Below are 13,678 nucleotides of genomic sequence, written 5' to 3'. Positions count from 1 at the left end.
TGCCTGGAGTTTAACCTAATTACTAAGTTGTTTTAGGTTCCCTGGTACAGAAATCCAGGGAGGTAAATTTTTCCTTAGAGGCAGTAAGTTCTATATTCTACTGTTAGGTAGGGATGTGCAGAGCAAACGTTTATGTTCATAAGTCCATAAGTCGAAAGGGGGTCCCATTTGCGGTCAATATGGACATATGGAGAATTCCATAAGTTGAGTCTATGTCCATACGTGCAAATAAAAATTTAAACCCCTCACCCTCCTTAATCCCCCCCCCCAAGACTTACCACAACTCCCTGGTGATCCAGCGGGGAGTCAGGACGCCATTTCTGAACTCCTTTGCGAGGAGCACGTGACGTCGGCGCCACGTCGGAGTGACGCGGTGTCACGTGATTCCCCGCGGGTTCACTCCGGGACCCTCGTTGGGCCCAAAAGGAACTTTTGGCCAGCTTGGGGGGGTCAGGAGGCCCGGGACGTCACGTGATTCTGCGGGGAATCACGTGACGCCGCGTCACTCCGACGTGGCGCCGACGTCACGTGCTCCTCGCAAAGGAGTTCAGAAATGGCGTCCTGACTCCCCGCTGGATCATCAGGGAGTTGTGGTAAGTCTTGGGGGGGGGGGATTAAGGAGGGTGAGGCGTTTAAATTTTTATTTAGGATCAACAATCGCGATTTCCAACTTATTCAACATAGCTATGTTGAATAAGTTGGAAATCCAATCGTTTTCGCCTCATCACTTTTTTAAGTTAAAAAAAAAAATAAGTTGCGTTTTACATTTAAGTTCAAAACGAATGCACACCCCTACTGTTAGGCTTAACTGTTTCTTTTGAAAGGTCCCTAGGAGGAAATATGTGGGACACCACCTAGCCTGCATTAAATCTCATCTTAACTTCTGCATTGAGTTAGTGATTCATTTCTTACTGATGAATTGTGCTGGGGTTTTGCAAGGATATTTTGATTTTGCTACTTTTTGTCTACTTTACTGTGGAGGTCTATAGAGAATTGAGAAAGGCAATTTTTTTTTGTGTTCAATAAATTTGGCATTACTGGAACCACTGTATGGACTGAATCCTTTTCCAGGGTTTGGGTTAGATGAAGTAGAGATTGCCCGAAACTTGTTAATAATCAGAAGAAAACAAGTAATAGGTGCCCACTATACCATCTGCTCGACATATGTTTCTGGACTCATTGACCAGTGCAAGGAAAGATCAGAACCCCTAAGCACTTGCTTTTTGTTTTTATGCATCCTGTTGTAGGATTACATTTATGTAATCCATAAAAATAAAAGTGACAAAACACAGTGCAATCTATGCTTTTGGTATAACAGAGCTCAAAAGGCATGATAGCACATACTTTGCATCCAAGTGATTCCATCTGATTCTAACAGAACAAAACTAAAATAGGAAAAATGTTTATGGAAGCCGAATGTGCTTGCAACAAAAATAACTCTCATAGGAGGAACATGTTCAGATTCAAAATATTTTTTCAGGAACTACTTCCATGGTCAGCTGCATTGTAAGACTGTTGTTATAGCAAACATTCTTGTAGGTAGGATCTTTTGTATCTTATGAGAAATGAAATTTGACTGTATCCTGATTCATGGCATGCATAAACTACATCATAAGGCATTTTTCATCATGTTTCTTCAATTATAATATAGGAAAAACATATAGGGACTGATTTGCTAAGCTTATTTTTCACCACAAATACAGAATAGGAAATGAAAGTAATAGGAAATCAGATCCAGAGTAAAACTACATCATTACAAATATGTATACAGAAAGGATAATAAAGATACTGTTTAGACACTCATGCTTAGAAGTCAGTCACAATATTAATGGGAAATACCTGCAGTACCTGAATGTAATCCACTTTGAAGTGGCAAAAGGCAGAATATATAATAAAAAAATAATAATGCACAGGCATAGTAATATGGTCAACTATCCTGTACTTGGAGGAACAGTTCAAAATTTCACCAAAGTTTAACATATAATGTTTCTTGCAAAGAAAATAACATAGTCCATTTATGATTCCATAAAATTTTAAGGCATGCATCCATCTCACTGTGTATGTTCCCAAATGTTCCTCAAAATAGCATTTAAAAGTTGACCATACTAGAAAGACATACTAACCAGTTTAAATTGTAACATAGGCATTTTACAAGATTTAACTACAACAATTCTGAAAGGTATCATCCCCATATCATGACTTGGTAGATTACAGCATTTATCTGACCAGAAAGCAGGACTAAATGACTTGTAAAAATTAAACCACTGAGTTGTAATCCATGTCAAAATACATTTTTTTAACCATATATATGAGACATACTTTAAACCTGCAAATCCCAAATCCACTGTAAGTAAATCTAAAACCTGATTCAAATTTAGCAGTCTACTATAATTCTATCATCTAAAGGAAATGTAAGTGTCAGAAAAAAAATGTCCTGTTAGATTTCTTCTGGCACATAACTCAGTACTTTAGGTAACAGTATTAACTAAGTTTAACATTCATGTCAATTAAAGTTTACTGAGGTCCAAATGTTTATTTGCTGATAATATATAGCTTACATATTTTCATATTAGGAAATATTCTAACCTTTTTAAGACATCAGAATAATATTGTTTCTATCTTTTTTGGTAAAAAACAAACAAACCCTGATGTCTTTAAATCAATTACTTCAGCATTTTTCTTGTTGGGAATTTTTGTATACCTCTAAGGAAACAGAATTACAGTAGACTTAATTAGCTTTACATATTCTGAAAAAATGTCCATTATTATAAATGTGATCTTTTTGGTCTAATTTCTATTGTTCACCAAACTGGTTAGTATTCTCTTATTTTGTTCAATAGCCAGAGGGAGAATTCTGGGTACAAAATGGAAATATGAGGGATGTTACCTAGCATGTTGTGGAAAAGTGGAAAGGGCCGTCCATGGAGGGTAAATGCAGTCATGAATAGTGGGGCCTCTACACCTGTAGGCAATCACAGAACAAAAAAGCATCACACACAAAACACGGGGACATGCACACACACGTGCACCCTCACTCTGATAATGGAGGCATGAAGGTTAGAGGCTGGGATAGCAAAAAACAACAGAAGCACAGAAAGGCAATACCTATCCATGAGGCCAATGCAGTCCTGGATACGTGGACCTATACACCTGCAACACAGAGAGAAAATAAGTGGGGAGAGAGCAAGATACAGAGAGGCAGAACAGATGATATGGTTGTTGAGAAAAAGAAACAAGAATAGAGAGATATACACAGAATGGAAAAAAAGAAAAGCAGGGGGATATGAGAGCAGACAGAATTATTTTCAACAAAATAAAATGAATCGATGTCAAACATTTAATTACAGTTTCTGGAAGATCTTTCAGTTACCATGAAATTGCAGCCTATAACAACATCAATGTTACATTCACAGACAGTATAAAACAGTAGCTGTACAAAAAGTGTTCCCATTGTTGAAGCAATCTATGGTAGGCATTAACAATACTAAAGTGGATTTCACCCACTTCTGTTGAAGGCTTACATCAACTGCTTGTTTTCTTTCTTTTCTTTTCTTTTTTTTTAATTAATTTGTCTTTTTTTTTTTTTTTTGTACACCAAACCTCTGATGACTGCATAAAGGCTTTTAGTTTTAACTGTTTCTAGATATTATGTTAGGCACATACTTATACTGGAGAGTTTTTATTTGATTGTTGAAATGCATCTTTGCTTCAGTTCAAGATTATTGCTGAAATCTTTTGAACCTGTAGATAGTGGAAGCAGGCACAGCTGGCTACTCTATCGGCCAAATTCATAACCCTAACCAAGATCCTGAGACGAAATGGTCCAGCCAAAGGGTTATCTAACAATACATTGGCCAGGCCCTTAAGATCCTCCTGAAAAGGCTCCATAATTATTTCATCAATAAAAGATCTTAAATGATCTGGAAATAAGCCTTTTCAGGAACTGCCCCCACCCTCTGGAACTCACTCCCAGATGAGCTTGGAAGAATACAGGACTACCTGTAATTCAGGAAGCATGTGAAAACACGGCTTTTCTGTCAGGCCTTTAATGAACTATGTCAGGGGTGGCCAAATCCGGTCCTCATGAGCCCCAAACAGGCCAGGTTTTCAGGTCATCTATAAAGAATATGTATGAGATAGATTTGTATACAATGCCACCATTGTATGCAAATCTATCTCATGCATATTCATTGTGTATTTGCTGAACCCAGTGGTTTTCGACGACCAGGGTTGTCCACCCCTGGGCTATGCTTATAACTGGGTATCCCATAAAAGTAATTCATTATGGAGAGGATACTGGATAAAGTGAAGTATAACTACCATTAAAATAATTAATTAATCAATTAATTAATTAATAAGAGGCTCCAGGTCATTCACCTGTCTAATCCCCCTGTTCCTCTCCTAATAGATATATACTTGACTTCTTGCAGTATACTTGAGACCAGGGCCACATGATGCTATTTAAGTGCTATTCAGTACCTTCCGTGCCTTATCTTACATGCTGCATACCTAGTGAATCATTTGCCTGTTGATTTCATGTTTTACACTCTTAAAGCTAAATTCATCATTCTGCTATATTTATAAAAGAATGATGAGTCATGGTAAAAAAAAAAAAAGGATCAGGGGTGAAATTGTGCAGTCAGCCACATTGTGTCGGTGCATTTTCACCTGCCATGGTTGCAGCTGGGCCACACACTTTCGTGCCCATAGCGCCATGGGAAAAGGTGGTATTTCCCACAGTGCTGCCTGCCATCATGTGGAAAACATTATCGCCTGCAATGCTGCCGGGCCATAAACCCACCCACACTTCTCCCCTTCCCCTCATTTCAATAATACCACCATGACGTGGCCATTATTGCATGCGGTAGGGCGTTTTCACACGCGATAAGGCCCTAACGCAAGCAATAAGGCCATATCGAATTTTGATAAATAACCCTGTTAGTTATCTATCTAGAATATTGTACTTCTATTTATTTTAACCAAGTTTTAGCATCATATTGAATTAAGGTGTGGTATCCCACCTTGGATGAACAATAGTTCAAAAAAGAGTAATAAATTCTAATAAATGCAAACAAACAAATTGCATGGAATCAAGGGAGCTAGAAATCTACTATCAAGCTGAATAAAAAAGAATCATTCCTGAGCAATAGTTTGAACAACTTAGAACAGGGCTTCTCAAACTTGTCCTGGGGACCCCATAGCCAGTCAGGATTTCAGGATATCCACAACGAATATGCAAGTGATAAATGTACATATCACAGAGATCCAGTAAATGCAAATGTATCTCATGCATATTCGTTGTGGGTATCCTGTAAACCTGACTGGCTATGGGGTCTCCAGGACAGGTTTGGGAAGCCCTGAAAAGTTGCAGATCGGGTCAGTTATTGTCACCAGAGGTATTTTGACACTAAAAATAGCTGGCAGCGATGTTATCTCTCTCATCATTATGAAGCCACTATGGTTCCTAACACCAATATGTGCTGATCAATAACTATTTACAGAATATAATTTCCTGCAGTGTGGAATCACCAAATAAGTTAGACCAGGCAAGTGTTTCATTATTTGGAAAACCAGTAGGTGGCGAAATCATTAGCAGTTGTGCTTCACATTTTCAGATCCAGAAATGTAAAGAAAATCTATGATCCCCCACATCAAAAACATAACAAAGAAAATTAGCGGAGTGTTCAACTTTTCTGGAGACATGTCACCTGGAGAAAATCAAAGATTAAACTAATTAACCTCTCTCTCAAACTCTTAAGTATTAATAGATGACACAATGACAGTGGGAGATACATTTAGGGGACTATGCACTAAAGGTTAGCATTCACACTAAGGCAATATAATGTGCACCAGAAACAGCAAGTTATACACTAATTTTAGGGCCTGATTTTCAAAAGCATTTACATAATTAAAATTGGGGTTTATACATGTAAATGCACATTACCCATGTAAGTGGGCTTTTGAAAATTGCTACAATATATGCCATTGAATTGTCATAAGGTTTTACCCGCATTAGCTTTCACTTAACTTGGGTAAATGGCTTTTGAAAATTGTTAGGATAGTATGTTGGGCTTGAAACAGGTTTATCCTCCAGGTAGTGGACTGACAATTGTCCCAAGCGGGTTGGGGGGTGTCCTATCCATGACTGAATTCCCTACCCACTACCTGAGATCCACAAAGAATCCAGAAATCCAACTTGGCAGTGTACCTGGGGTAGAAACTCAGTCTCCAAATGATTTTCTCCACTTCTCTCCCTTCAATAACTCTCCAAAAATTAATTGCAGACCTTCTTGGATGAAAGGCCATGATTAAAAGCAGTCCTTATGGCTTTCAGTCCTGGGCAAGTAAGGGTGAGAGAAAAATACTTCTCTCTAAAACAAGAAAAACTCAGTCTGTGAAAACCTTTTTCTTATCTCCTTGAATGGGTACTGTAAATTCTTCTTGATATGAACAAAAAAGTACACAGTCCCTTCTGACCACACTGTCAGGAATGGTGCAGGTCAAAAACTGTAAAACCTCAGAAAAATTACAAAAATCATTCCACCTCTCTCTCTCCCTCTCCCTTCGCCAGTCCTATCAGAGGAAACTGGCAGGGCAGTTTCTCTCCATGTCTATGCTAGATTAGGCCTGGATTCATCATTCCGCTATAAATATAGTACATATGTATTTCCTTTTATAGTACATATGTATATTACATATTTTATAGTACATATGTATTTCCTTTTAAAATTAACCTGATAGGCCCTAGTGAGTAATGCTGTTACATTTGTAGAGAATTTGATGTCTCTACTAGATGGCCCTAGTTCCCAGTTGTTGGGTATACAGCAGCAAAGGGACCCAGCCTTCATTATACATCTTCCCCAGAGGTTGTCTGGAATCAGAGGTGCCTTAGGCATAAGCGAGGGCTAGTCCAAGTTAAAGCGTGGCAGTGTAGATTTGATTTTGAAGGAGCAGGAGCTTCTTTCAGTTTGCTGTCCACCAGGGTCATTCATCAAATTGTGACGGCCCTAATGCATGCGATAACTACCACATTGTGATTTGAACATTTAAATTAGGGAAAGGGGAAGAGCTTGGGTGGGGTTTAGGGAAATTAGGGGCCTGTAGCACTGCGGGTGATAATGTAGCGCACATTATCACCCGCAGTAGTGCCGGAAATAGCTACAGCTATTTCATTGGTGCTACGGGGACGATAGTATACAGCGCAGCCACAACCGCAGTGGGCAAAAACACACCACCGTGATGCGTCTGCCTGCTCAATATCACCCCCATCCCTTTTTTGTCATGGCTCATCATTCCACTATATTTATAGCGGAATGATGAATCCAGGCCTAAGTTAGGCCCCTAATCTAGCATAGACATGGAGAGAAACTGCCCTGCCAGTTTCCTCTGATAGGACTGGCGAAGGGAGAGGGAGAGAGAGAGGTGGAATGATTTTTGTAATTTTTCTGAGGTTTTACAGTTTTTGACCTGCACCATTCCTGACAGTGTGGTCAGAAGGGACTGTGTACTTTTGTGTTCATATCAAGAAGAATTTACAGTACCCATTCAAGGAGATAAGAAAAAGGTTTTCACAGACTGAGTTTTTCTTGTTTTAGAGAGAAGTATTTTTCTCTCACCCTTACTTGCCCAGGACTGAAAGCCATAAGGACTGCTTTTAATCATGGCCTTTCATCCAAGAAGGTCTGCAATTAATTTTTGGAGAGTTATTGAAGGGAGAGAAGTGGAGAAAATCATTTGGAGACTGAGTTTCTACCCCAGGTACACTGCCAAGTTGGATTTCTGGATTCTTTGTGGATCTCAGGTACTGGGTAGGGAATTCAGTCATGGATAGGACACCCCCCAACCCGCTTGGGACAATTGTCAGTCCACTACCTGGAGGATAAACCTGTTTCAAGCCCCTGCCTGGAGAGATACATCCACAGAGCTAAAGGTCATTTAAATCCTGGCTCTTGTACACCTGAGGACACTGGATGTAAATAGACATTTTATTTTTTTGAACTTATTGATTCTTTGGAACTCGATCACAGAAAACCTTAATTTGAACACCCAACCAGAGAGTCCAACCTGGTTTGTATGTGTACCTGTCCTGAAGAACTAGTAACACATATATAAGGGAGTTTACTACTGCCTGGGCCAAGAAGGTTAGCCTTCTCCCCCATTGAAAGAACACATACCTTGGGGACAATGAAATGGGAGATGTACCAGTGAAGATAGGCTTAGGAAAAAATACCTGTATGTGCCCTTTGTAAATAGCTTAAACCAGGAGAAAGGGGTTACATATTTTTTAAGGGGGGACTGAAGAGGGTCCTGAGCTGATGTTTAGGGGGGCTGGGGGCATGAAATCTCCCATATGAACTGGGCCTTGCAGTCTGGACTGATAAGCATGGGGGATTTTGTGATGCAAGGCATGCATCTTATTTCTGTGCACCTGCCAAGAAGGCTGCAATTTAGTGAGCTAACAAAAATATTTTGTACATCCCACATTAACTCACATTTTAGCATGCACACTAAAAAAAAACATTAATGTGGGGTTTAGTGCATAGGCCCCTAAGACAGACATCAATAATTTAGGGTTGAACATGCAAGAAAGACCTGATTCAGCCACTTCTGGAATTAAACACAGAATATGATAATGACTGAGTAAAACCCACAAGGTCTATTAAATCTTCCCACTTTCTAAACATGCTCCAGTAGGTAACCTATTTTAGTCTCTGAATTTACCCTTACTTCCCCACCTCTAGGGATTTTCTGTGCTTTTCTCACGCCTTTCTAAGTTCTGTCACTGGATGTGCTGTACTTAGATTTAGAAAGGCTTTTGATGCTATTACTGTTCTGCACAGGAGGCTCATAAATAAGATGAGCAGTCTAAGAGTGGATCCTAAGATGGTAAACTGGGTTAGAACATGATTGAGTGAAAGGTAACAGAAGATAATGGTAAACAGAGTTCACAGTAAGGTAAGATGGGACTGCATCAGTGAAGTATCTTATTAAGCTGGGTCCAGTTCTATTCAATATTTTCACATGTGATATTATGACAGGACACCCCAGAAGTAGAGAAATTGAGGACTGATATAAAAAATATAAGAAGTAAAACATTTGACAGATTTAATGTGAAAAAATATAGAACTGTGTACTTAGGTATAGAAATCCGAGAGAGCAATATATAGTAGGGGGTAAATTACTGACATGTACCAAATAGGAAAGGGATCTGAATGATCATATCGGATGATCTTAAGCTTGCAAGCATACAATAAGACAATGGCAAAAGTCAGCAGAATGATAGAGTGCACAGTGAGAGCAATAATGCTACTTTATAAATCATTGGAAAAGTCACATCTGGAATATTGTGTCCAGATCTGGAGGCCACAGCTCCAAAAAATATTGTTAAAGGTAGCTCAGGAAAGGGCTACCAACATGGTGCACAGTTTGCATAATGCGTGCAATTTAAAGATCTAAATAAGTAAGTATGCCATAGAAGAGAAGAGAGAGAGAGGGGTCTAGGACAGAGACAGTTAATTACCTTAAAGGTGTAATTAATGCCCAAGAGGCAAGCATTTTAGATGCAAATCTAGAGCTAAGGGTCAGGGTATGAGACTCAAAGTGGGTAGACGGAGGAGTTACATAAAGAAATATGTTTAAATAGAAAGGATTATGGCAACATGGCACAGCCTTCCAGTGGAAATAGGGTAGGCAAAAACAATATCATCATTCAAGAAAGCATGGAATAAGCACAGAAAACCCCACTGCTCCCACTGAAGCTCCTGGCGACCATTGGCAAGTTACTTCATCCTCCATTGCCTCAGGTACCAACTCAGATTGCATGGCCTCTGAGGCAGAGATCTACCTACTATATCTGATCTGTAATTCACCTTGAGCTTCTGTTTGGAAAGACAAGTTGTTTAATCCAAAATACAATAAAACCCAAGACTAGATGAGCCTTGCAATTGTGCAGAAAATAATTAGAAAGGGAATATATAGCAATCAGGATATAGCCAATAAGCTCAACCAGGAAGCAACATCTAATTTGGGAAGGCAGTTTTTGTCAGGACAATTTTTAGTCAGATCTAAAAGTATCATGTTCAATTTCGAATATCCTTTATGAAAAACTGTGTGAAATCTTAGAATGATTAAAATAAACTGAGTTTGATTAGAGATATGCAAACAATTCACAATTGATTCTGAGCCATGATGACTTCAGCCAGATTTCAGTTCACTTGAATTTTTAAAAACTTATCCAGATCAAAAGAGTGCTTCGTTGAATTTCCTCACTTGATTCTAGGTGAAAAATATTGGTTGGATTTTTGGATTTTCAGAATATCCAAAAGCTCATTTTGGGGTCTGCTTCTGATTTTTCAGCTTTTTCTCCACAAAAGGTTTTTTGACAATATTTGAGGAAGTTCGCACAGCTCTAGCCAGTAGCCACAAAAAAAACATCCTTCTGGAACTTAATAGCTGCTAATTTGGCTTTAGAACAATTTCATTTGTCAGATTAGTTGGGCTGATTGAGACCCTCTGGCTTTTTGTTTTTAAGCCATTTATATGTCACAAATGTTTTTGCTCAGTATTTCTGTTTTGAATTATCTTTAATCTGAGGGTTACACTCTATTTTATATTATAAAATGTTTTGCTTATTTAGCTTTCTCTTTGTGACCTTTTGCTGTTTGTTTCATTTGATGTGTTTTATATTTTGTAATTTTTTTTTCATTTTTCTGTACATTTATAATATTTAGTATTTATTTATATATCACCTCGAGTAAAGTACAGAAAAGGCAACTTGACATGCGACAAAATAATTATATGGGAGCTGGAGACCCCTTTAGAAATGGACTAGGCATGTAATTCAATCATTCTAATGACGCTCTCCAACTTTTTACTAATAGCATAGATACAGCAGAAAAAAAGACTAAATAAAAGAACAAGATGAAGCTAAAATACCTAGATATCCAGCAATGGGAACTTGAAATGTTAGATTCTATTCAGGCAGGATTAAAATATGCTATTGAAATCCAAATGCTGACTCTGTACTGATGTACTGCTTGGGGCAAGTTATACACATATATAGTTTTTGTTTTTTTATTTGCTTTAGAGGTCCCCAGATGAGCACTGAGATTTATTGACATTACATCCTAACCCTTCATTAACACTAGAATTCCAAATCTTAAATCCTATAGCAGAGGCCCATTTGCCTTGTATTTATTTCCTCTCTTAATCAGCTGTGTTTGTTTCTGCCTGCAGTTTTCCTCTTCTTTTTCTTTAGACATGACTCATTTAAGAAAGCAGGCAGAAGACAGTAGCCGATCCAGGCGGCATTACTGCGATCTCACTGTTGTTTCCCTAGTGGCTCTATTGTAATTAGATTTGCAAAAACAGCAAAAGGTCTCATTTTGAATGGCAACAGCTGTTGACATCAGCGTATTATATTGAATAATTTACTGGTTTAATTTTAGCTGCAAAACAATAAAAGCCTCTGGTGGAGGATTATTGTTCTGCCTGAAGATTTTATTCTGTGTCTCTCATTTATTTTTTTTTTTTGTATTTCCCGCTTCTTGCTCTTTTCTTTCCACCCTCTAAAAAAAAACTGTAAAACATTTGTCACAGAGCAAATGCTAATAATTTCTTTTAGATGTAATTTTAGCTACTACTTAAACAGCATAAATTCATTTTCAATTATTAAATTTCTTTTTAAACTAATGGGTTAGTCTAGATTGCTATTATGCAAATATGTATCTTAAATAAGTTTCTACTATATATGCATTTGCAGTGACCCAGTTCTATTTCAGAGCTTCAGTTCCAAAGGTAGTTTTCTATAAGCTTCCCGGGCTGCAGTCAAGCTGGATTTGAAATTATTGGCAGCACCTGTTACCATCTCTTTCCAGCAGTGGCTGATTTTTCAGCTGGGAGGAAATTCAGTTTTGAGCCTATACCAAGACAAAGCAACTTGTTTGCCAGACATATGGCAGCGTGACACTATGACAGCTACCAAAGCAAAATGAACATGGGATAAAGCGAAAGAAACACATAAGCATTCAAAGGAGAGCAAAGTATGCATGTAGAAACAATTGTTAAAGGAGGGCAGAAAAATTGTGATTCTATGTCACTAACACAGGCCTTGCCTATTATCAAGACATGTGGCCATGAGCTGGGTGGTTGCAACTTACAACCATGACCCCAAATAGGGCTGTGCAAGAGCTGGGCATGCAGGGCAACCACCCTGGGCACCAAGCCAAGGAGGCGCCACCCTGCCCTTTTGAGTTGGTCAGTGGGACTTTGAGCATGCAAGTCCGAAAGGGAAGGGGAGCACTGAAAGCTACCCTGGCCCAGGCCACAATTTTGTCCAGTAACTGCCTGCCTTAACCCCAAACTGAAAAAGCAAATGATGCAGGCAAACCAATGTTCAGACAATGAGTTCGCAGCGTAGAATGAGTTCTGAGAAACATGAATATAATATTTTGGCCAATAAAACCACCATAACTAAATACTTCTGAAATATTAGGTTAATACCGATTTGAAATTCTGACAGCATACAGTGTTTATAGTCCTTTCTGCCTTCCATCTCCTACCCAATTACATAAACTTACCCCTGGGTGCAGTTTGGGTGGCAAGGGTGGCACTCACGGTCTTCATCTGCATACTTGAAAATGAAACTGTTTGCTCCCTGTAAGCCATCAGGACATTTCTCTACACAATTTGGACCATCTTTAAAATGGGAGCACTTAGTACAATGGTCTGGTCCCTAAAAGAAAAACAGAAAAGCAGGAATGTAAACATCTGTATAATCATACTAGCGAAAAGTGCCTGGTGTTGCTCAAGTATTCTGGTCTATAACAATGAGAGAGTGTGTGTGTGTGTGTGTGTGCACACACATGCGCTTCTGCTGTGTATTTATGTCTGCTCATGTGTGTCTGAATGTGTCTCTGCCTGCGTCTGTATGTACTTATGCCTACCTGAGTGCCTATGCACATGCTTGTGTGTGTGTGTCCTGTGCTTATGAGTAGGTGCTTTTGCTGTGTGGGGGAGGCCCTGTTTCCTGTGTATGTGTGTCTGCTTGTGTGTGTGGGTGTGTCTCTGACTATGTGCATCTGTGTGTATGTGTGCCTGTGTGTGTGTCTTTTCATGTGTATGTGCAAGAATGTGTGCACTTGTGCATGTTTGTGTGTGCTTATGCACTCTTGTGTGAACTTATGTATGTGTGCCTATGCCAGCCTGTCCCTGTGAGTGGAAGCAGAAGAGACAGGGCTTCACAGACAGATCATATTAGAAAATGGTACCCAGCATTGCTTGGGTTGTCTAATCAATAACAGCCTATGGGCTAGATTTTAAAAGCACTGTGCGCCGGCACGCCTATTTTGCATAGGCCGCCGGCGCGCGCAAAGCCCCGGGATGCGCATAAGTCCCAGGGCTTCGTAAAAGGGGCGGGAGGGGGCATGTCCGGGGCATGTCCGGGGCGTGTCAGGGGGCGGTCCGGGGGTGGGTCCGGGGAAGTGGTGATGGTTCGGGGGCGGGCCGGGAGGGCGGTCCCGAGTCCCCCGGCACTGCAGCCTGTGCCGGGGGATGCGAGGCGGTGCGTGCAAGTTACGCCTGCTTCAAGCAGGCGTAACTTGCCCAACAAAGGTAGGGGGGGGGGGATTTAGGTAGGGCCGGTTGGTGGGTTAGGTAGGGGAAGGTGGGGGGACGCGGA

At 39.8% G+C, this 13,678-nt stretch overlaps 1 protein-coding gene across 4 annotated transcripts in view; it reads right to left on the bottom strand.

Annotated features, from left to right (window-relative positions):
- ERBB4 (erb-b2 receptor tyrosine kinase 4) overlaps positions 1-13,678 on the bottom strand; it is a 2,403,189-nt gene that overhangs the window by 643,286 nt on the left and 1,746,225 nt on the right. For 2 of the 4 annotated variants that reach the window (XM_029606129.1, XM_029606130.1), the window contains exons 15-17: positions 12,579-12,733; positions 3,106-3,150; positions 2,888-2,962 (exon numbers count right to left, since the gene is read on the bottom strand). In XM_029606129.1, coding sequence (XP_029461989.1) covers positions 2,888-2,962; positions 3,106-3,150; positions 12,579-12,733 — 275 coding nt within the window. The remainder of the gene's footprint in view (positions 1-2,887; positions 2,963-3,105; positions 3,151-12,578; positions 12,734-13,678) is intronic. The other 2 variants (XM_029606131.1, XM_029606133.1) reach the window with 1 other exon arrangement.

Source organism: Rhinatrema bivittatum, chromosome 6 (assembly GCF_901001135.1).
Source record: "Rhinatrema bivittatum chromosome 6, aRhiBiv1.1, whole genome shotgun sequence".
NCBI classification, from domain to species: Eukaryota; Metazoa; Chordata; class Amphibia; order Gymnophiona; family Rhinatrematidae; genus Rhinatrema; species Rhinatrema bivittatum.
The sequence above is the reverse complement of the archived record's forward strand: the minus strand, read 5'-3'. Positions and strand labels throughout refer to the sequence as shown.